Source organism: Amblyomma maculatum, chromosome 11 (genome assembly GCF_055883805.1).
Source record: "Amblyomma maculatum isolate TAMU_Amacu chromosome 11, ASM5588380v1, whole genome shotgun sequence".
NCBI classification, from domain to species: Eukaryota; Metazoa; Arthropoda; class Arachnida; order Ixodida; family Ixodidae; genus Amblyomma; species Amblyomma maculatum.
In genome coordinates this window covers 31,977,802-32,000,531 of record NC_139354.1, presented here as the reverse complement: position 1 = coordinate 32,000,531, position 22,730 = coordinate 31,977,802, and the positions used below count along the sequence as shown (strand labels likewise).

Sequence of the window (22,730 nt, the reverse complement as noted above, 5' to 3'; positions counted from 1 at the left end):
CTGCGCCACCCCTTATGCTTAGGGCGAAATACCGCGGGGGAATCGGGAATGCCAAATGTCGCGGCTTGCAGGGCACAGGATCGACAGATCTCAGCATGTGGAAAGTGGTCCGCGGCACCAAGGCGTTCGCTGTAGCCGATCGGTTAGTCGAACAGATGTTCGTTCGAGACAGAGCGCCGCAGCCCTAATGTATAGTTTGACGGTCGCACCGGACTTGTTCGTTATAAGCGAGCGTTCGTCTTAAGTGGGGCCGTTATAAGTGGGCTCGACTGTATACACGAAACCGCAACAGGGATAGAAAGTAAATAACCCCTCTGAGGCGCAAACGGTCTTTCCAATAGGCACCTTGTGCTGGCCATGTGTAGGTCACCTGCGTTCACTGCATGCATGACCCTGAACATCAAATTTTATGTTGGCCTTACGCTGTATTTTTCTTTTTATGCCCCGTTTAATTAATCAGTCACGCTCGTAATTTTGAAAAATTTACAGTCCACGAACTAGAGAGTCACGAGGAAGATGTCACCGAGACTGCAGCAACATTCGAATTACAGTCTCAGTGCTTGTCTTGAATACAAATATCAACGAAAACGTGCTAACCTCGTCCTGTTGCTCGACTGTCCTACCTTTAACTTGTGTGCTTGCAACTCTCGAGCCAGCGCTGTTGCTTGTTGAGCAGTGAGACTTTGCATTTGTAGAATGCACCGACAGCTCAAGCATGCGGTGCATTTCATGGTGGAAATGCTACTGTCAACTAGTTAATAGTATATGCGTTTCAAACGCCGTTTATTGCTGTTACCTGACACGCAGTCTTTACTTGTGCAGCTATGATGAAAATGGTAGCATAACGGACTGTTTCTCTCAAGATCACTAAACGTGCACAGAGCTCGCTGTATTCTATATATTTCAGCGTTGAGTCGGCGGAGTAACCAGTAAACAGTACAGCGAGACGGTGTTCTGAAACGGAGGCGTATACAGCAGGTTCGATGTTAAATACACTGAACATTTCACCAAAAGGTAAGTGCAGCATTTTTTATTTCTTAATGCTACGCTATTGCCAGCTCACAACTATGTCCGTGTAACATGACAAATCTTTTCTAACTCATGAAGGAGCGGAAAAAAGCACGAGTCAGGTGTGTAAGCCCTGGTGTTTCAAAAATATGTCAGACATGCTTTTTTTGCCTGATAAGTGCATTTTGGCACAAACTTATTGGGGAAGCCACGTCTGGTTCTGTATCGGCTATTACTATAATTCTTGTTTTGCTTGGAATATAAACTCATAGGCTCCTCAGTATTATCAAAATATATCATTTGTCTCAGTAAACAAAATGAACTCTGTCAAGTTTTACAAAATGTAACTTTCATCAAAACAATCCTAAGATGCTCATTTATACCTTACTGTAGTGATCATTTAAAGATAGTGTTCTCAAGCAATGTCTAATGCTCGCTAACCATGCAAGCTTTTTCCCAACAAAAGACAAACTTTCCGTGATAAATTCAAAGCAACCTGATGCAGGTAAACAATGTTTGCGGTTTTGTAATCGGTGCAAAAATTTAACAAAGAGTGAAAATCTGTTGTATATCTGCACATAAATAAATGAAATAAGCCTAAAGGGGGGTGTCCCACTTAACCACAAGCGAGAAATTTCCTACACGAATTCCCAGGAGCACCCATTCACTGCGGAAGCGCTATGTTAATGCACACACAAGAGAGACAGCCTTTTTGAAATACTAATGGCTTAGTTTGGTGTATGGGTTCTAACATCCCAAAGCGACTTATCTTATAAAGGACGCTATGCCGGGGAGGCACTGAAAATTTCAACCACCCAGGGTTCTTTACCCACTTTTTTAGCCATCCACATTCCAAAGCGACTTATCTTATGAAGGATGCTATGCCAGGGAGGCACTGAAAATTTCAACCGCCCAGGGTTCTTTGACCACTTTTTTAGCCATCCAGCCACCACAGCGGGGCCGTTTAAAACCAGGCAACTCTACTATGGGTTGAAAAAGTTGAACTGGCTAATGCAGGGCTTGTAGCAGTTTCAAAGAAAAAACCACAAAAATTTTCAAGGACTTTCACGGGCCTGACATAATAACATGAGGGACCTTGAAGTGACATATTTTAGTACCTTGGACAGAAAATAATGCTTTCAACAACATGATCGTCAAGTGCTCATCGAAAAGAAAAAACTGAGGGCGTACATCGCCCTGAAACACACATCAAAAAGATGCCAGCAAGCAGTCACTGAAGCCAAAGAAAGAACAGGAGATTTCTCTTAATCTCTGCCGTTGACATCAATTATCGCTGTAATAATTCAATGTTATGGGAGAAATGTAAACAACTATGTACAAAGTAGAAGAAAAACAACATTCCACAGGCAGAATCCAAACCCACAGCCTCCCAATTTTGCACACAGTTCTCTTACCAACTGAGCTACAGTGACAGATATTCACTTTTCTATTTTTTTTTTGAGGATTAATGTTGCTTGTAACCGGTCGAGGTTACACGTAACATTCAGCTTGGCCAAAAGCCAAGTCGAAGCTGCTGCCGAAGCCAAACCGAAGCACAGCTGAGCGTAAAGTTCAAGTACATTCAAGTACCTTCATATTTTCAAGGGCTTTCAAGGCTCTGAATACAGGATTTTATAAATCAACGATTTGAAGAACCGCTACGAACTCGGCAGGTAGCACCTCACCTTACCATGATGCCGAGAGCGCCCATGGTGGCTGAAGTGTAACGTTGTCATCTTTTCCTCTACGCTTATTAGTAATAAATTCTATAGACATATCCACCTCCACTCTCCACTACCCAGGAGGAGGACTTCATCAATGTGCGATCATTCGTCAATTTTTTTTCTCAGTTTTTTCAGTCATTTGCGTTGCTGTGGCAATGTGATCACATCAACAGCCATAGCAAGATTCAAGAAGCCACTCACAAGTGTACTTGGCGTCAACACAGGTGCAACACTCCGGAAGCTGCCAAATATGATGGTGGCCAAGCAGTGATAGAAGTAAGACGTAAAAAGTGCCAAGACAGCTCAATATCAAACTAGTCAGATCTTGCAGGATGACACTATTAGGATAACCACTTAACCACTTTTTTTTTTCCTAAGTTAATGCTTTCAGGTTTCTCTGAAAGTCTGCTGACAATGTTAAAGTAAAAATGAAGGAACAAGATAATCAAAAGAGAAAAGATCCAAAATATACATCACAGTGCTGCATAGTGAGGCTCCCAAACTATGGAAGTGTTTTCTATAGAGGCAGAAATGTGTATGTTGCGTCTTGGAAAAGTTTTTCTTTATTTCTAAAAACATATCTTGTTAAAACTTGGCATGCAAGTTTAGAATAGAATGCTGATTTCAAATATGCATTCAGATTTCAAATATCTCATCACGAAGAGACGATACGGCAAAATAACATGTCAATTTCTTACTAGCTTTTATGGTAATTTCTCATTAAAGAAGTCCTACTTTAGGAACATGAACACGTTTCAAAAAAGGACACCACACATGACAAAACTAAGGAAATTCATATATTGCCCTTTTCTTCATTATAAATAAACACCAAACTTGGAAAAAAAAGTGTGGCAGTAATTAGCCAAAATTTAGTCTAATTGATAATACATCACAATTAAGAAAGAAAGGAAAGCTTTAAGATGTACAGTGATCTTTTTGAAATATTTAGAGGATTTTTTAATGACCGATTTCCATAACGCCCTGTAAGAAACGACCTAGTTAGGATAGTTACATTACTATATCTCTTTCTCAAGATGAGATATTTTAAATCTATATGCATATTTGCAATAAGCATTCTATTCTGCACTTGCATGCTAAGTTTCAACAAGATATGTTGAAAAATAAAACCAAGGCCCTCATACCCCCTAACATCCCAAAGCATACCTGCCCACCTGGCAATAACAAAAAAACAAGATTTTTAAATTTTAAATTCTATGTAATAGTCATTTTGCAGCAGGGACCTTGTGTTATCACCACCACCACAGCAGCTGGTTCGGGAGCCTCACAGCAAAAACGCCGCTTTTGCATCTTCCAGAAAGCTGTACCAGCAAACAAGCGAAAACCACTTTGGGCTTGATTTGGCTTTTGCCAGATGCTTATCTGATGATGTCGATAGCCTTAGTACGGCCGTTAATGGTAAAGCCGGCAATTATGATGCAACTTCGGGGTCCGAGGGGAGCTTTTCGCAAAAACTTTCTTCGCAGCAATTTTTCACAAGCTACAGGACAGCAATTGTACAATTCGAAAGCGTAGTCAACATTCGGGAGGCTCTGGATGTGTGCCAAAACGACGCATCGGGTAGCGGGCACACCGTTTCCATTTGGGTCCTTCTCTCTCAAGCTGACAACGCACAGCGTGTGCGAGTTTTTTCCTCCAATAATATGCGGCTGCCAATGGCAGGATACGACTCGGAGATCTGGGGGATTAGTAGCAGACCCCTAAAGCCCCCGAACCGCCACAGCAGGTTAAATTATATACTATTAAGAAAACTGAGAAACCAAATGACAATGCAGACTGCCGTTAAAAATGGGGAGCGAAGGAAGAAACAACCGACACGAACTTTTCTCGCACTGCCAAACTAAGGCCGTCAGTGGAAGCACACAAATCCCAAGAGCACTGTAGAATCTACACAGCAGAAATGTGAAAGCCTCAGCATTGCTGGTGCACACGGTGCATCAAGCTTGTTCTCATTATCACCATTGACTAAATGAACCGTCATTATCATCACTACTGTCATTATCACCCATTGCAGCGTCATTGTCGGCGCTACTACTATCATCCTTGCGGTAGACAAGGAGAATTACGATGTGCTTCTCACAATCCCGGGCTTGGCAGAGATGGTTAAAGCGCTCAGCTGGGAATACAAGGGATAGAGGTTCGATTCCCGGTGCAGATTGTTAATTGATTATTTATTAGCCAATTACCACTAAATTACCGAGTTACATCGATGACGTCATCAGTTGATTGACCAGACTCCTGCTGACTAAACTTTTGAAAATGCTGCCTAACCGGATGTGACGCCACATTAGCTATAGTGTGACAGAAGTGTGTGACAGAAGTGTGTGACAGAATCATGGCCTACAGTATAAGCCGTTAAAGGCTTTCCCCTTAAAAACGCGACACACTCACTTTCCCTGGTGGGGGGCTCCTGGCCGGCAGGGGTCCCCCAGGGCCCCTGGCGGGGGGCTCCCCGGGGCCACGTCGTCCGCGCTCAGCACCCTCATTCATGCCCGGCTCCGCTCTAGGCTTGGGCAACTCGGGAGCATCTGGACCGGCCTCAGCACGCGGAGAAGGCTCTGGCTTGCCGGGTTCCCGGTCTCGATTGGGTTCCCGGTCTCGATTGGGTTCCCGGTCTCGGTTGGGTTCCCGGTCTCGGTTGGGTTCCCGGTCTCGGTTGGGTTCTCTGTCCCGGTTGGGTTCTCGGCTGGGCTCTCTGTCTCGGTTGGGTTCCCTGTCTCGGCTGGGTTCCCGGTCTCGTTTGGGCTCCTCCTCTCGCTCCCTATCAAAGGGTTGTGGTGGACGTCGGGGCTGTCCTGGCTGGGGACCCTCAAGGTCCTGCAGGAAAGCCACAATTCAAATTATTTCAGGTTCTCCTTTCAAGGTATGATCCCAAGAGTACCCATTATCGCAAAACGTGTCTGGCATTGGCGTGTCCCACTGAGATTACCAAAACAGGACTGCAAGAGCAAAGAGTGAATACGCATACTCTGCCACACGAATTGCATGCTTTTTCATTTACTGCTGCATGCTCCTACTCTTATTTAAGTCCCATTTAGCCAAGCGTACCAATTACTCCCATTTCATTTACAGTCCTGTTCTTCCAATTTCTGAGACCTCCAATATTTGCAATTAAAAGCCTTAATTGTTAACTATTTGAGTGTATTGGACGTAATCCACTCCCCACTCAAATATGCACATCGGAAAGAAAAGCTAGCGCAATTTGGGTAGTGCCGACACCTGCAGCATATTTATAGAACCCCGCCATAGTAAACTTGGATATAATAAGTCCTAGGTCATACTCCATAAACTGAACTTTTTTTTTGTTGATAGTAATAATGTTTTTAATAAAAACCAGCTGTAGTAAAGTGCGTCTGGCCATGGCAAAGTACTTTCCAAGAAATAGGATCAGAGCACGTGCGCAGCTTACAATCACGTGGCATATTTTAATTTTTTTCGAAGAAAAACGAATAATAAAATGACACTTTTTTTCTTTTCAGATGGCTTAACCACCAGGCTCAGGAGCCTTGAGGAGAAGCCGGCTTTTCAAGGGCCTTGAATCCACAACGCAAGGCATGTGGTGTGCAAGGGAAGTAAGTAAAGCTGGCTGCGTTCGTAGAAAGAGGGCAGCGCCGTTCACTGAGAGTGGAAAGCGGCGTGGTCCAGCGAAAAAGTAAGACAGTAAAAGTGCAGCAAGAAGTAGGGAAGAACGAAAAACTGGTGACAAAAAGTGGAAGCACAGCGTACATAGTTTTGTTTGCCGCGCTTATCTACGTCGCACGCATTTTTTTACAAACTCCTAAACAATGAGGCAGCAGAAGATAACACTGTGTTGATGCAAAGCTTTGGTTATCAAATGAAATCAAACTCTCCCTGTATTCATAGCCACATTGTGTTCATGCTAAAGCAATACTTCCACAACATGTAATTCAATAACTGAAAAAAGAAAAAGCATGTAATAAACAAGAAAAGCACGGAAGGTATTTCTGAGTGTTTTTTTGATAACACAGATACTAGAGAAACCACATTATCATCTCCCTTTTGGGACAGCATGGTCACTCATCACTAGAGCCACGCACTTAGCTTGCGAAAGGAGCGGAGACTTCTCAAGTGCTCCTACGTTTGCAATTCTGCATTCAAACCTTCGTGAGGGTGGTTCTGCCATCTACTGTAGTAGAAGTCTTTTTTTATCATCCTCGCGCTCTATATGCTACGGAGCGTCACGTTTGAAGGGTGTGTCTAAGCTCTTCCATCGACTTGCTCACCACTAGCAGTAGCAAGCCAAGGTCATTGCACAGCTCTTCTATCTCTCTCACATTTTTTTTTTTTTGCTCAAATACTGCCATTTCTACTTTGTCCATCCCACTGAAAATGTTCCCTTCTTGTGGATCCATCACAACACACGATGCAGCGCTGCTGCTGTAACACTGTAACGTCCTCAATAGTGAGCACACAATATATTGCGCGTTTACGAACTAGCGGACTAAATAGGTTCCGAACACCAGCCAGTGAGTATCTTGCGGTGGTCTACGTTTTTTGATAATTTAACATTAGAACTTGACTGAATTTTTTGAAACTGACAAAAAACTGCAGTCTACTGCGACAGAACGCTTCGTCAAAATGAGCAAAGCAGTCGACTTGACAGGCTGCGCCACCTGGAGAACTATGAGGGGCCCCCCCTCCCCCTCCCCCGCACTGTTCAGGACACTGGTTGCCTCGTAGATCGCCAGATGGCGCAATCTGTCAAGTCGGCTGCTTTGCCGAAAAGTTCTGCCACAGCTGACTGCAGTTTTTTGGCAATTCCAAAAAGCTCAGGCAAGCTCTAATGTTAAATCACTTTATCAAAAAACATAGACCATAAAAAAGCTGCTCTACGGTTGGCCTTTGAGCCCAAGTAATCCAGTAGTTCCCGCAAGATTTTTCACAGCACGGCCAGATAAACACGGACCACCACGCCCTGTAGAACTGATCAAAATGCAGAAAACAGGCATCGTCGCACTGCCGTCGACCCAAAATCCAGTGCCCTTGCCCACTTTTCCAAAAATTGAATTTACCAAGATGCAAATCGCTCCCGTCAGTTTCCTTAGGGGGTAATTCAATAATTCAAACTTTTCTGCTAGTCCCTTGAAATTCTAATGAAAAGCTAACACTAGTAGTTCCTGTTAAGTGATGTTATTTACTTTAGTTTCTTCACATTATGTGCACCCGTTTCGGTAGAATCTTTACAGAATATCACCAGTCACCTCAAATCCTACACACAAATGCTCGCTGCGCACACCTGTTAGACTGTGCAGCTTGGGCCTAGGACAAAAAGATGAGAAGCGTCACTTTCAGCCAATAATTTCACAGAAAATAGCTTGTTTTTCCCAGTGTCAACAGATCAACAAAAGGTTGAGATCACAGCTGACAGCAAGGACTGATATGGTCATGCGTCAGCGTGCAAACCTTACTGGGAATGCTCATGAGCGAAAAAATGTGCCTGCTGGTTATAATATCACTTGCACATACTGACATAGCCCTTCGCCAGGAACTCCCAAGGGACCTTGCATTCTGCCAGCCCTCAAGTTCGAGCAATAAAACTTGAAAGCTGACAAGAAAAGGTTAAATAAAAGAAAGGAGAAAGCTAAGCAAGAAAGCAGAAATAATGGACATAATGCTACACAAAAAAGATCAGACAAGACAGTCGTCACAGAATAGACGAGGAAAACATCGGCTGGTATCATCTTGGCTGAAATCATGAAATCCATTAGTGAGTCTAATTAAAGTGTTACCAAGGGACCCAAAGACAACCATAGGAGGTACAGAATAGAGTGAAGTGTTTAAAGTAAGAGCAAGGACGTCCACAGTGGCAGTTACAGCTGGCATAAAACAAGTGTTATTTGGATACTTTGACCAATGAATACAACTTTACTTCTAGTGATGTTTACTTACGCGTGGTGGCTCTCCATTAGGGCGTCCTCTGCCGGGCGGCATATCTTCACCATCGTCTTCTGGAGGCCCTCGCCACCGCTTTTCGGGAGGAGGCATTCCACCCCAGTCAGGACCCTCATCACCAGCCCAGTGTGGTGGTGGTGGGCGCTGGCCAGGAGGAAAACCACCCCGTCCTCTAGGTGGGCCTCCTCGGCCTCCGCCTCTGTTGTTGGGGTTCTGCCATACATATGGTGAAGGGTGACGCATGCCCATTTCAGGGCTGTCTGGTGGACCTCCAAATTTCCCTGGTGGAGGAGGCCTAAAGCCTTGATGAGGTGGAGGTTGGAATGGGTCTGGACCACCTTCAAACTGTTCTGCATCATCCCCAAATTCTGGATCCCCACCAAAATGCTCATCAGGGGGCCCACCACCAAAGGGGCGACCACGACCCCCACGGCCAGGAAATCCCCCTCGTGGGGGGCGTCCACGAGGCCCATCCCTTCCCCTGAAGGGCCTGCCCCCAAAGCCACCTTCACCATCCCCATCCGCCATATCAGGATGACCTCCAGGAAAGTGCTGCTGCTGCTCTTGCGGCGACAAAGGTGGACGGTAAGGTGCGAATGGCTGGTCGGGATGCCCACGCGGAGGTCCCCCACCCCGAGGCCCTCCTCGTGGTCCACCTCTTGGGCCGCCTCTGGGACTCATGCTTCCACGTGGGCCCATGCCACCACCTGGTGGACCCATATCACCCTGTGGGCCCATGCCCCCCTGTGGACCCATGCCGCCTTGAGGTCCCATTCCACCTTGAGGACCCATGCCGCCTTGAGGACCCATACCACCTTGAGGACCCATACCACCTTGAGGACCCATACCGCCTTGAGGACCCATACCGCCTTGAGGGCCCATACCACCTTGAGGGCCCATACCACCTTGAGGGCCCATTCCACCTTGAGGTCCCATTCTGCCCGGAGGACCCATGCCGCCTTGAGGGCCCATTCGTCCCTGAGGGCCCATGCCCCCTTGTGGGCCCATTCTGCCCTGTCGGTCCATGCCACCTTGAGGGCCCATGCCGCCTTGTGGACCCATGCCGCCTTGTGGACCCATGCCACCCTGTGGACCCATGCCACCTTGTGGACCCATGCCACCTTGTGGGCCCATGCCGCCTTGAGGTCCCATTCCACCTTGTGGGCCCATACTGCCTTGAGGTCCCATTCCACCTTGTGGGCCCATGCCTCCTTGAGGACCCATGCCATCATCTGAACCCATGCCGCCCTGTGAACCCGGCCCCATGCCCCCTTGTGGAGCCATACCACCACGGGGGGCCATGCCCCCTCGCGGACCCATGCCCCCTCGTGGGCCCATGCTTCCCCTAGGACCCATGCCTCCTCTCGGTCCCATTCCACCCCTGGGTCCCATTCCTCCCCTCGGACCCATGCCACCTCTGGGACCCATACCTCGATGCGGTGGCCCCATGCCCTGAGGTGGACCCCGCTCCTGTTGTGACTGAGGGCCCTGTGGTGGCATCATGCCTTGCATAGCCTGCGGTGCCATACCCTGTGACATCATTCCAGGCGGCATCATTCCTTGAGACATCATGCCCTGTGGTGCCATCCCTTGTGGCATCATGCCCTGTGGGTGCATGCCTTGCGGAGTCATGCCTTGGGGAGCCATGCCTTGAGGGGTCATGCCCTGTGGAGCCATGCCCTGGGGAGTCATTCCCTGCGGGGTCATCCCTTGCGGGGTCATGCCTTGTGGAGCCATGCCCTGTGGGGCCATGCCCTGTGGAACCATTCCTTGTGGCATCATGCCCTGGGGCATCAGAGCTGCTCCTTGGGGTACCAGTGTTGCCTGAGGCATCATGGTCGTTGCCGCCACTTGTGGAACCAGTGCCGCCTGAGGCATCATGGCCTGCTGCTGTTGCTGCTGGGCTAATGCTTGCTGCTGTGCAAGGACCTGCTGCTGAGCCATCATCTGCTGTTGCTGCTGCTGTTGCTGCTGAGCAAGTGGTGCGCCTGTTGCAGCCGGTGTGGTGCTTGCAGGAGTCGCCTGGCCAGCTGGCTGAGCCGCTGCACCTGTCCAAAAGCCACCATCAAGGGACAGTTAAGAGCTGCCACTGAAGGTAGTAATGTGAATGGTTGATACGCCACTGGGAGCAGCATTTGACAGCGCAGATATAACATGAAATAGGAAATTGCTTCACAGATATAAGTTCACGGTTCAATTAACTATTGCATGTCCCAAGGTATGAAAACAAAAAATTGGCCAAATATTTTGGACCATACAATTGCAGGTTTAGTGGCACATAAAGCTCATTTTCAGCTACTTTCTGAAGCTGCACTGCTATCCAGTGAGTGCAGTCAAAGTAGTATTATTTCCCTCTATTGGAACAAGTGGTCAAAGTGCATTTAATCATTACCAGCCACTCATAACAGACCAACTAAAACAATTAAGCACACATTTTACAAAGACGGTGCTCTGAATTTTTTCTGCGCTTCAAAAATTCCCCCCTCACTGAACGTTTCCTAGCGCAGCCAGAAGACATTTCTACCATATTTTGGAACCAAAAGTATTAAACATATCCCAGGAAGCGTCAGTCTTTTGCATTCCGCTAAAGCAGAGGAGACCGCACTAATAAATTTTCATCCCTTGTGGGCCTTGACCCAGAAACAACTAAAACAAAAAAATGAAAACAGTAAAATAAACAATCACAATGTCTCGTTCCCAGACCACTTTCTCTCATTCTTCATAGAAAAGAAAAGCGGCGAGTGCTGACCCCTGCTGAAAGCCAGATGGTTGCCCCTTCAGGTTGGCTTAACTCTTTCCCTACCGCACCCATTGCGCATCGTTAGCCTGCTAACGATGACTTCGCGCTGATTTTGAACCCTCCCGCATCGCTCACGGATACGCTTTACTATCTAGTGTGTATTCGGATAACTGAATTTTCAAGTTTGATGGTGTTTACACTTTTCCCGCGAAGTGGCTATTTTTGATCGCGCTCCGAACTCGCAGCAGCGTCTCAATCGCATGCGAGAAAGCTGGCATCCGCGTCGCCGACGCGCGCTTCGAAACCTCGCAAATCTGACAACTACGCACTATCTACGATTAATGCCATCGATGACCCAACCAGAAATGACTCTGAAGATGCTGCCAGTTATCGTCAGAATTCAGTTCCGACCCCACTGGCGACGGAAACCAGCCCGGAACATCGGCGGCCGCGCTCCGGCCCGCTAACGACTTCGCACGCAAATTTTGAACCTTTCCGCGTCGCTCACGGAGGTGCTACATCATCTAGCGTTTAGTTGGATAACTGAAGCTTAGATTTTATTGCTGTTTAATTTTTTCCCGCCAGGTGGCTATGTTTGAAAGCGCTCCGAGCACGCGGCAGCGTCAGAGTCGCATGCGAGAATGGCGGCATCCGCATCGACGACATGCGCTTCGAGAAGTCGTAAATCTGATGATTCCACACTGGCTACGACCGATTTTATTGATGACCCAAGCAGCAGTGACTGAAGATATTGCCTTATCATCAGAATTCAGTTCTGACCCCGATGATGATGGAAACCAGCCCGGAACATTGGCGGCCACACTTCGTTGGCCTGTTTGCATGCGTCTGGGACCGCTCCGGATGTTTTTTTTTTCTTGTGTTGTTCGTGTCACTCATCTCATTCCCAGGGTGTCAACATCATTTGGTCACAATATGTTGCCTCCCGCAAAACAGGGAGTGGAATTCTGCCCAAAAAGGGAACCGGGCAGCTGTTTCGGAACGGCGCTCTGCAGTGGCCCTCGTTGATTGCTCATCATGCATCAAGAACACTATTCAATACTGAGCTTTTATTTTTTCACAGGGAGTGGCCAATATAATGCTTTGCATTTTGTATATCTCGAAAAATTATTTACATTTTTGTTGTTTCATTTACAAGTGCATTTCTTCAAGTTTTGTTCAATTGTTTTCTAAAATATGGTTTTTGGGAAATTATATTGTGTGTTAAAACTCAGAACTTCATATTCGAAGTGGTATGCCTACAAAGCAAATCTATTTAGCTTTCTTTTCAAGTATTGTATAAAATTTTAGACATGATAGTTTTTACAGAAAAAGAAACCTACTGAAACCTACAGAAAACGGCCATTTTGCCCACGGTAGGGAAAGAGTTAAAGGGGGAACATGGCTCTTTGCGGCCGAAAATCGATCTAAAAATCGGGTTTCCGATTTCTTCATTTTCGCGGTCCTGAGATGTTTCCGCAGCTATATGCAAATTTTGGTTGAAAAATACCACCTATTTCACATATTACAGCGTTCCAAAGTTGTGAATCTGAATGCTTGGCCCTTTAAATTAAGGTCAAATCATACCGAGTTTTGATCGGCCACAGATAGAGAAATACGCGCTCCACCGGCGTCATTTTAGTCTCGTTCGAAAGATAGTGATTCAGGCTATTCCCATGTCATGATTGGCATCCGTGAGCGAACATCCGAAGTGGAAAACAAAGGGACAAAATTGCGCGAAACACGCGCTGTTATTGGGCTCCGAAGGCATGTGACCCAAATGACCACTTTGGGTTGGCTGCCGGCATTGACTGCTTGCGGCCTGGTGCCATTTTGAAAAGGCCGCGTAGTAAGGCTGGTTAGGTCTAGCTCGTTTAGAGACTCTCCGTCGACACGACCACGGCGTAAAACAGGGAAAATTTAGGCTCAATTGTCATACTGGCCTAAAAAGCAAAGAAAGGTTGAGATAAGAGGCGCGCTAGTGACGCGGCATCGTGTTATCTGCAATCAGTGATGAAGCGGGATGGGCCGATAAGGGCAGAGCCAAAGATTTACTCCCATGCGAATCCTACCGCGTATGTGCATCGCAATCATGAGGATGCAGATGAAAAAGCGATACCTAAGCAGTTTTCATGGGCAAGACAAATCCAGCTCTCGGAAAAGTTAGTGGTGCGGAGATCGCGAAACAGCGTCACGCGAAATCGCAAACCTTGTCGAAATAAATTTACTTCAGAGTTGCAGGGGCAATTATCTCTGCGGGAAATGGTGATTTCACACCAAAAACCAGGCATAACTCATATTATTGACTTGCTGTTAGCCTTGGTAATTAAAAAAATGTGCCAAAAACTTGTTTTCGCCAATTTCTCAAAATTGAATTTTGGACACAGTCACCATTTTGCAGCAGCGATATCTCGGCTTCTTCCAAATCATCCTAGAAGGCTCATTTATATGCATTATTGCAGTCCGTTGATGATTCTAGACCATTTAAGGATCGAAATCTCCTCAAGATCAAATGTTTACTAACCATGCTTCCTCCAAACAAAAGACCAGTTTTCCTTACTATATATAAAACTACCTGCATTAGGTAAAAACAGTTTGCAGTTTTGCAATGAGCATGAGAAAATGCAAAAATTGTTCAAATTTGGTGCAAATCTGCCCATTAATAAAATAAAATTTTTTCTTGTTTTCTCAAAATACCTATTTTTGACTTCTTGCTCATTTGCAGAAGCGATACCTCCGCCTTTAATGGAGGTAGAACCATAATGTTTTTTGTGGCATGTAGCTAAAAGTGCAAAACACAAAATGTTAGGAAAAGATTTTGCAATTTACGTTTCAAAAGTTTTTCGCTCGACACCAGACAGTAGGGCACCTACATTAGGAACAGTTAACTTTGAACTGCTATAACATCGCTAAGATTTCTTTTATTAAAAAACTGCTCCTAACATTGTATTACTTATGCTTTCTAGTACCTAGCAGTGTCCATGTGAATTTTTTGTAGTGCGGTTATTTTTTCATTGTTTCCGCAAATTATGAACAATTAATTTCATTTATCTTTTGAACTAATTGACCAATTGGAAAAATAGTTACATATTTGAAATCAATGCAAGAAATTGAGTCATAATACTGATTTTTGTTAAGTTTGGTCAAAAATTAAGAAATATAGCTTTAAGAGCCATGTCCAGGGCTATAGACATGAAATTTTAGTGGCATTTTTCTTCTTGTTAATGATGCATAGGTCATTACTGAATACTGATCCACATGCAGTTTTCGCTTACGACCGCTAAATAATTAATAATAACTGAATTTCCTTTTCTCACCAGTTTTGGTTTCGTTATCTGAGAGATGGCTGTGACGTCACAATCATGTCTTGATGCACGGTATGAAAATACAGCGATATAATCGCTCATTCTTCACTTGTAATGATTCCTGTTCTTGAGGCAGAATGGCTTTATCACTGTAGTGAATTCAAATGACACAGCAATGATTATATGGCTGTATTTTCAACCCTCGCATGACCTAGACTTGACTGTGACGTCACAGTCATCGCTCGGCTGTTGAAAGCGAAACAGGTGAGAAAAGAAATTCGATTATAAATTATTCAGCAGAGTCTTAGGCGAATGTGGCGTGGTGATCCGCGTACAGTAATGTCCTGGGCATCATTACAAATGATAAAACATGAACCCAAAAATGAGATGTCTATAGTCCTTTAAAGGCCACAACAATACTGCAGTCAGTTATCCTCAACAGATGAAACGTACACTTGGACCATGTGGCCCGAAAGCCTACCTGTTCCCTTTGCCTTTCGCATCTCCTGCCGACGATCGAGCAGCTGCTGCCGCCACTGCTTCCATTGGGACTCGTATCTCGCAAAGGCCTCCTTGTCCGGATGGTCCCGATTCTGTGTCAGCCAATTCTCAAAGCTCTTTTCCCATTCCTTGAACTGCCGTTCAAACTCGGCGTCCTCAGCGTCCACAGAAGGGGCACCACTAACCGGCACAGCAGCAGGTGCTGCTTGGTTTGCCTGCAAGAAAGGCATCCAATTATCAGAAAAATTTTGAAAGAAAAAAAAAAAAAAAAAAAAAAGTTATCTGCACCAGCACATAGCTTGGCGCATCGTGGCATCATTTTCTGCTCCCCCACTTTTAACTCCCGAAATATCTCGGGGGACCCCACATGCAGCCCTCCTGCCAATCCCGAGTATACTCGTGCTGCCTCTATAACTCACTGCCTGCCACTCTCGACACTATTCGTGTAAAAATAATGTTGCAGGCATGTCACATCATCTGGGGAGAAAGCACAAATACATAAGCCCCGCTGCGTAAATTTTAAGCAACATATGGAGCGGATGTTGCTCCATCCATGCCACCATCATCAGCAATCATCAACACCGTGCCACTTTCTCATCAACATCAGTGCAGACATGGCGGGACAGTGTGCCACGTGCGTCTGCAGTTTGATGTGCAAAAAAAATGCGGAACTGATGATGAATTTTGACTTGGATGAAAGTGACGGTAAATCCACTCATTTAAATGGCTTGTCGAAGGAAGACAGCGAGGAAGTGCCCTTGCCGCCTACAAATCCGGGCAAAAGACGAAACCTGCCTAGCGTAATAAAAATATTTAATGAACGTGTCCTGCAGAGCATCTCAATGCATTGCTAGCATAATATTTTCACAGAACTAACACCTAAAGAAAATCCCGGTCAACAGGCAAAAAAATACCCGTCAGGGAGTGCGCAGCAGGCCTAAAACTCGGCAGTGTAAGGGTTAAATCACAGCTACTACCATTACAACAAAAGTGCACAGGGCAGAGCAGTCATGCAACCAATACTCCAGGCACCCACAGAACTTTTTGAGGAACACCAGGGATATACACAGGGCAGTCCCCAATCCAACATGGGAGCGGCACCATTCTGTGGTTTAGCAAGGCAGATATACTGACTGCATGGTATGGTGCAAAGAAACTTGCTGATTTATGTCAACCTTGTTCTTTCTTTGCGATGGGGGAGGAAATATCTCGCGCTGGTTCATGTAGACATCTTGGATCTCATCAGCTCAAGGTCGCATTTTCAACAAATAAACCAATCAAGAGCCTTATTTTGCACGAGCAAAAGGATAGCGGGAGAAAATTTTATCCCAGGAGTTTTATTTGCCAACTATTCGAGCCAAAATTCTGATTTTCATACCTGGTAGCAGCCCTTCCGAATTTTCTGTAAAATGAATTACTTTGGACTCGTCCCATGATTTTATGAATCTTCTTTTATAACTTTATGTAAAATAAACTTTATTTGCAAAAAATTTAATATCCTATTAAAACTACACTGCTAATGGCATACTGCATCTCCATGAGATGGAAATATGTATCATCTGTGGGATCAACAACAGTGGCTGCAACATCGTGGTGGTTTCCTTCTCTAGTTGGAGGGTCGCGAATTAATACTTCGAAAACTGCCTCCAAAATCTGATGCGGTACTGGTATTAATTTGTTCCTATCGTCACCTGGTATGCCACAGCTCATGGCCTCGGCTTTTCTCTTAGGCTCGCTCTCTTTTATATTAACCAGCTGGTGCGTCCGACATGTTACAATTGTACTTTTTCATAGCCGCAGTGGCTTCGCAGTGAAATGGTTTGGTTTATGGGGTTTAACGTCCCAAAGTGACTCAGGCTGCGAGAGACGCCGTGGTGGAGGGCTCCAGATTTCGGCCATCTGGGATCCTTTAATGTGCACTGATATCGCACAGCACACGAGCGCCTTGCTTTTCGTCTCCATCGAAAAGCGGTCGCTGCAACCAGGATTCGATCTCGCATCCTTAGGCATAGTAGTCGAGCGCCCAAACCAGTACGCCACAACAGCAAGGCATCCGCACTGCTATGACGTGCTCAAAGCCTCAACAACACTTTCTAGTGTTTTTGCAACCGCGCACTTCAAAATTACTGCGCTTCGAGCTGCCGAAAAAAAGCGGAGTAATTCAGATTATCTCCCAAGTGTGCCTAGGATGTGACCTATATCATACATGGTGGCAAAGCTGGCATGCTAAAAGGATACAGGAGTAGATTTTGCTTTGAGAAAACCGAGCACAAGATTCGGAAGCAGGCATATTGGCAGCAGGAACAAGCTTTCTTATATTTTTACTAGTAAAATTCAACAGTCGTGACCGAGAGCGATGAAAAAAAATAATGGAAAGAATGTATAGCAGGGGGCGGCAGAAGGCTAGGTGGGCGGATGAGGTTAAGAAGTTCGCAGGGGTCAAGTGGATGCAGCTAGCACAGGACCGGGTTAATTGGAGGAATATGGGGAAGGCCTCCTCTCTGCAGTGGGTATAGCCCGGCCAATGATGACGATGAAACCAGCTTGCCTTGGGTGCTGCTGCTGCCGCTGCCGCCGCTGCTGCTGCCTGCTGGGAGCCAACGGCGGCTGCCTCGTAGGCCGATGTCCAGCCAGCCCACTGTTGAGACCAGGCCATCCAGGCCTGCTGCTGTGCCTGCTGCCAGGCTTGAGCCTGGGTCTTCAGCTGTTGCATGCGCTCGGCATCCTGAAACAGCACCCAAATACACACGCGTGGCTTCATCAATAAAATACCCATACAACACAACGATGGCGCCACCAGCCATCGGCTTGAACACAACGTAAAACGAGGTACACAGGCGTGCGACATTGGCAGGTGCCTAAGACGACCAATGTACTCTTAACTACTGATGGCAAATGGAACAACAGAGGCACTACTAGTTGCTGTAACATGATTCAAAAGAACGCACTGTATTTGAAGAACATCATTTAAACAAACGACAAAAAGACATGGACCTTGTATTTATTCAAGTTGTGTTCATTTATCAGATACAGTGAGCGCCTGTTTGAGTTACTTTTATTTTTTTACTCTCCACTGCTCTATAGTTTAAACAAAGAACAACACAAACTGAAAGAAGTCCTCCCAATGCCAATGGTGCCAAACTATTAACACGGCAATCGATAATGTCGTGTCCTCATCTTTCTGGCTGTGCCAAGGGTCCATTCCATTTTAAACCAGCCCGACTGAGAACATACAGATGGTTTTTGTCTGAAACAGAAAAAAAACCCACGCTTTCTAAACAAAAGCTTCAGCACACTGCATGCAAGAAAAAACAGCTTTGCCAAAGATGTGATCCTAATGAGCACGACCCTCAATGCCAGCCAGATTTAGGCACAGGAGCAGTCGGAACAGCAGAAAACTAAATAATGAAGCGGCACGGAGAGGAAAATGAGTAATAGATTACTGCATTCCAATCGCAAAGGCGCTCGTTTTCCTGAAAACTGCACTTTCATAAGCGAGTCAAGTGCAAAAAAAAATTAAACGAAAGATGAGTAGTGCTGCCACACCGTGTGTTCATAAATTAGCTGCCACTATGTTGGGCGTGCTTTTTTTTTTTTTTTTGCACATCTCGCAGGCGAGACCACGGCGCTATTCACTTTGCACAGACGATCAAAGAGTCTTCGTGACAACGTGACCAGCATCACAAATTCTAATTGTTTGAAAATAGTTCGAGAATATGCTCAGACTCCAACCCTGAATTTCTATGCAAAAATAACCTTCTGGTGCCAAACAAGCACTAATAGAGCCACAGAATACTGCCCTAATGGATTTTCGGGCCTTAACAAATTTTCAGGAGCCAAAGATTACACCCTATTACCCACCGTAGTGAAGAGGTCCAGATTAACTTATAACAAATTTATTCCGTTAGGCATGTGCTAAAATCTTGATGCTCCTTGTTTTGAATCTCACTCCCCTCAAAATGCAGCCAGGATAGAACGAAAGTGACGCTCGGAAGCAAAATGACGTCAGAGAACCAACTGCAGATAAAAATCAGTTTACTCCTAAGTGCACACACCGTAACTTGAATGTCCATCGCATCCCTCCTAACTGGCAAAGCTGGAATTTTCCAACTGAGGGAGCTCTGTACAAATGAAGGCCTGCCCTAATGATGCTATCAACCAGCTGTAGTTCCAGTGATCGAGAGGTGCACGAATGCAGTACTTTGAAACCGTCACATTTTACCAGAGCTTCATCAAAGCTGGTGGCAAGGCAGCATGGAAGAAATGTCAGGCACAAGGACAGCAGAAAAGAATGGAAAACACCACTGTGCAGAGCTACGTTTTCATCGTCCTCTTCCCTTAGCACAGTTTCAGCATGTCATGCCCGGCTTCTATGAGAAATTTCAAAGCATAGCTGCAGACCTGTTCAATTCACATGCACTTTCTGCCAGAACTTGCAGATTTTGGCATATCTGACTCAACACGGCATATGGCTCCTGTTTTTTAACAATTACTCCATGCTGACTCTTTGCTTCACTCATGAGACAGGTCCAAGTATAGTTACCTCACTAAAACTTCACAAAAGAAGTAGCTAACAAAAAATCAAGTGATCTTGTTGGTCGCCTAACTCACACTGCTGACCTCTGAAATCCCACCAACTAGCCCAGTTAGTCTCTTTCTTTGCTGAAGCATGCCTACCATGCGTATACAGCAGCAAACTTATTCTGCTCGAAACAGCCCAGCGAACCGACCACCGCTAATAAGTCTGACGAGTGATTATGAAGAAACCCTGCAATGGTCCTAGCAGGAAAAAGACAGACTAAATGGACCCAACCAGAATGAAGACCGTTCTTCCCGGCATGGAAAGAGAGTGAACGGTTCTCTAAGCTCCTTAACGATATACCAAACACACTGCTCCGCATTCAACACTACAGAGTATCGTATTTGGCTGCTGCGTTAAGAACAATTCCTCTGCACGAACTATTGCCCTATTTTGAGCCCATATATAGTGCAGAAAGGAACACATTATGGCCCATATTGCTTCTGAAGTAATTTAACATTGCAATTTGCTAATTGTTTCAATTCAACCAGAAACTACGGTTGAATGTGACTTCTGTTTACCGTGAAGTAAACAGCAGCAGAGCAGAGTGCAGGTGTAAGGAGCTGCCAAAGCAAAATAAACAGGCTAGGTTGATAGAAGGGTTGTATGGCTACCTGCAAGATATGGTGCTGTGCTCGCTTCCTCACAAATCAGTCAATCAAAGGCCATCTGTTCGTGATTCCGTGCGATTTCTGGTAATACATTACTTATCAGACCATAATAATCCATATTATTCATATTACAGGCCATACTATTTTTCTTTGTGCACTTCTTTGGTGCAAACAAGCCAGCAGTTTTCTATACGAATCTTTTATGCCCAATACACGATGCCTCTAAACCACAATGTAATACTTCAAGTTGCATATCTCAATGCAAGTGAACGCTATTGTGAAAAGTCCGAACATTGCAGAGAAGCTTGCGTAGCATGTGTGCAGAATAATTATGCAATATGGCACCAAACAATGCTACAACCTTAGCAGGTTCTTTGGTTCACTGCAAAGCTTATAAAATAATGTCTCCCTCAGTTATGCCAATGATATGATTAATGTTGCCTCCTCAGGTTTTTCACAAGAAAATTTTTCAGACATAGTCAAAACACAATACGTCTGCCCACATCCCACCTTTCTATGACCCCAATGTGGCAAAAAGGAGATGCTACAAAGCCTCAAATGGCACAGTAGCACTAATTTTGAAAAGGCCTCATAAGAACTACATCTACACCTTCTGAAGCACGCCTAAGCACAGTACACAGTTTTGGCAGAAGTGGCATTAGAGAAAGAGGCTGAAAAGCTCAAAACCAATATGATACCAACATGCAACCAGAAGTAATCAAAGAGACAACCAATGAAGTTCAAGAATCACAACTTTAAAGACGAAAAATGTAAGGAGGAAATTATGCACAATGAAGCAATCAAAGCCATCTATGCTCGGTCATTATGAGACTGGAGATTTTATACAAAAGCAGAGGATGTAATACGGCGCAGAACAGTCTTCCAGAACATTACAGTCTCTTCATAACTATAAGGGAAGGCAAAAAGTGCTTGTAGGAGAATTATTTATACAGAAATGGGAGGCTGATGAGGAAAAAGAAGTATGCGTTTCCCTAACAGCAGTTGAAGGCCCAGATGCCTGAACGACTGCGCAACAAACAACCGCTACTGCGAGCTTTTCTTTTTGTATTTCACGAGAAACAAGTCACTCTCGAAGTGGGCAAGTGCGCCGCGCTGAACTGTGGGTACCCGCGTGGCGGCCATTCGAAGTACAGAGGAGACAGGCACACTCGCAAATTGCCGGGAAACGACGACTAATGGCCTTCAGGCGGCCAACAGCCCCGCGCAACATAGAATTCCACGGAGGCACAGAACGTGAGACGGCGCGAGGCCGTCGCGCCGGGCGCCTCTGATAGCGGGCTGAGACCCGGGCCCACGACGCACTGCCGCGGTTCGACGGCGAAGCCTGTCTGTCGCTGGAGAGCGTCCACGGCCCCACACTAAAGGCAAAACGGCGTGGCGGCTGCAATCGGGAACAGGGTGTGCGCAGGTGGGACACCAACCTCGGGGGTTGCTGCCGCTGCCTCCTGGGTTGCCGCGGCGCCGGCAGTGGCGGCGGGTTGAGACGCCGCCGCCGCTGCGCTGGCTTCGGCGGGCGCCGAGGTCGGAGCCACGGCGACGCTGGTTGTGGTGGTCCATTGGGGCCAGGCGTACGAAACGGCCGGCTGCGTCGCCGGAGTTGCCGCGCCAGCAGCCGCCGTCGGCCATCCTAGCACACCGAGTCCCGGCACAAAAGACTGGCCGGCCGCGGTAGGCATTACGGCGGCCGCGGCGGGTTGCGCGGCGGCACTCCACTGCTGCCACATCACGCTGCCGTAACTCTACTTGACCGATTCCTCTTCTCCAGTTGCCGTGTGGGGTGAGATCGCTTTGTCTTCTACTTTAAAATATCGCCGCGTGTGAGTTTATTGTCCGCAATCATGCTCACAGGCAGCGTGTCATAGAACGCACACACAGACACACACACATCAGCTCAAAGGAAGGAAGAAGCACATGGTTTCAAGTTGCCGTCGCTAGGGGCAGGCAGGCAGGCATCGGGTGCGCACGAAAGCGCGCACGAAAGCGCACCGCGATCGTAAAATCCTGGCACATGTGATTAAAACGTAGCACAGAAACCCCGAGAATCCCGTCGGCTTCCAGCTACATATTAGTTTTCTTTAAATCAGAAGAAATGGGCAGTCATCAGAGGACAGGACCCCTCGCTTTTCTCAGTTCGTCAAGTCATGCACATAAATAATGAACAGGGACAGTATTCACTAAAAAGTTGCAGAAATAATAGTGTAGTAGGTTTTCGAAATAAACGAAGATTATTTTTTAAGCGTTGAAGTTGTTCACAAGTAAACAAGTCTGCTTTTCTTTGTCTATTTCAAATGGGCTTGGATTGGCTTGGATGTC

General features: G+C 46.0%; 1 protein-coding gene across 1 annotated transcript in view; it reads right to left on the bottom strand.

Moving 5' to 3' along the window:
* LOC146173410 (uncharacterized) overlaps positions 1-22,449 on the bottom strand; it is a 57,503-nt gene extending 35,054 nt beyond the window's left edge. Inside the window, exons 1-5 of the mRNA XM_084584992.1 lie at positions 21,839-22,449; positions 17,755-17,931; positions 15,187-15,421; positions 8,661-10,711; positions 5,142-5,567 (exon numbers count right to left, since the gene is read on the bottom strand). Coding sequence (XP_084441118.1) covers positions 5,142-5,567; positions 8,661-10,711; positions 15,187-15,421; positions 17,755-17,931; positions 21,839-22,141 — 3,192 coding nt within the window. The 5' untranslated portion in view covers positions 22,142-22,449. The remainder of the gene's footprint in view (positions 1-5,141; positions 5,568-8,660; positions 10,712-15,186; positions 15,422-17,754; positions 17,932-21,838) is intronic.
* Between the last annotated feature and the right edge of the window lie 281 nt (positions 22,450-22,730).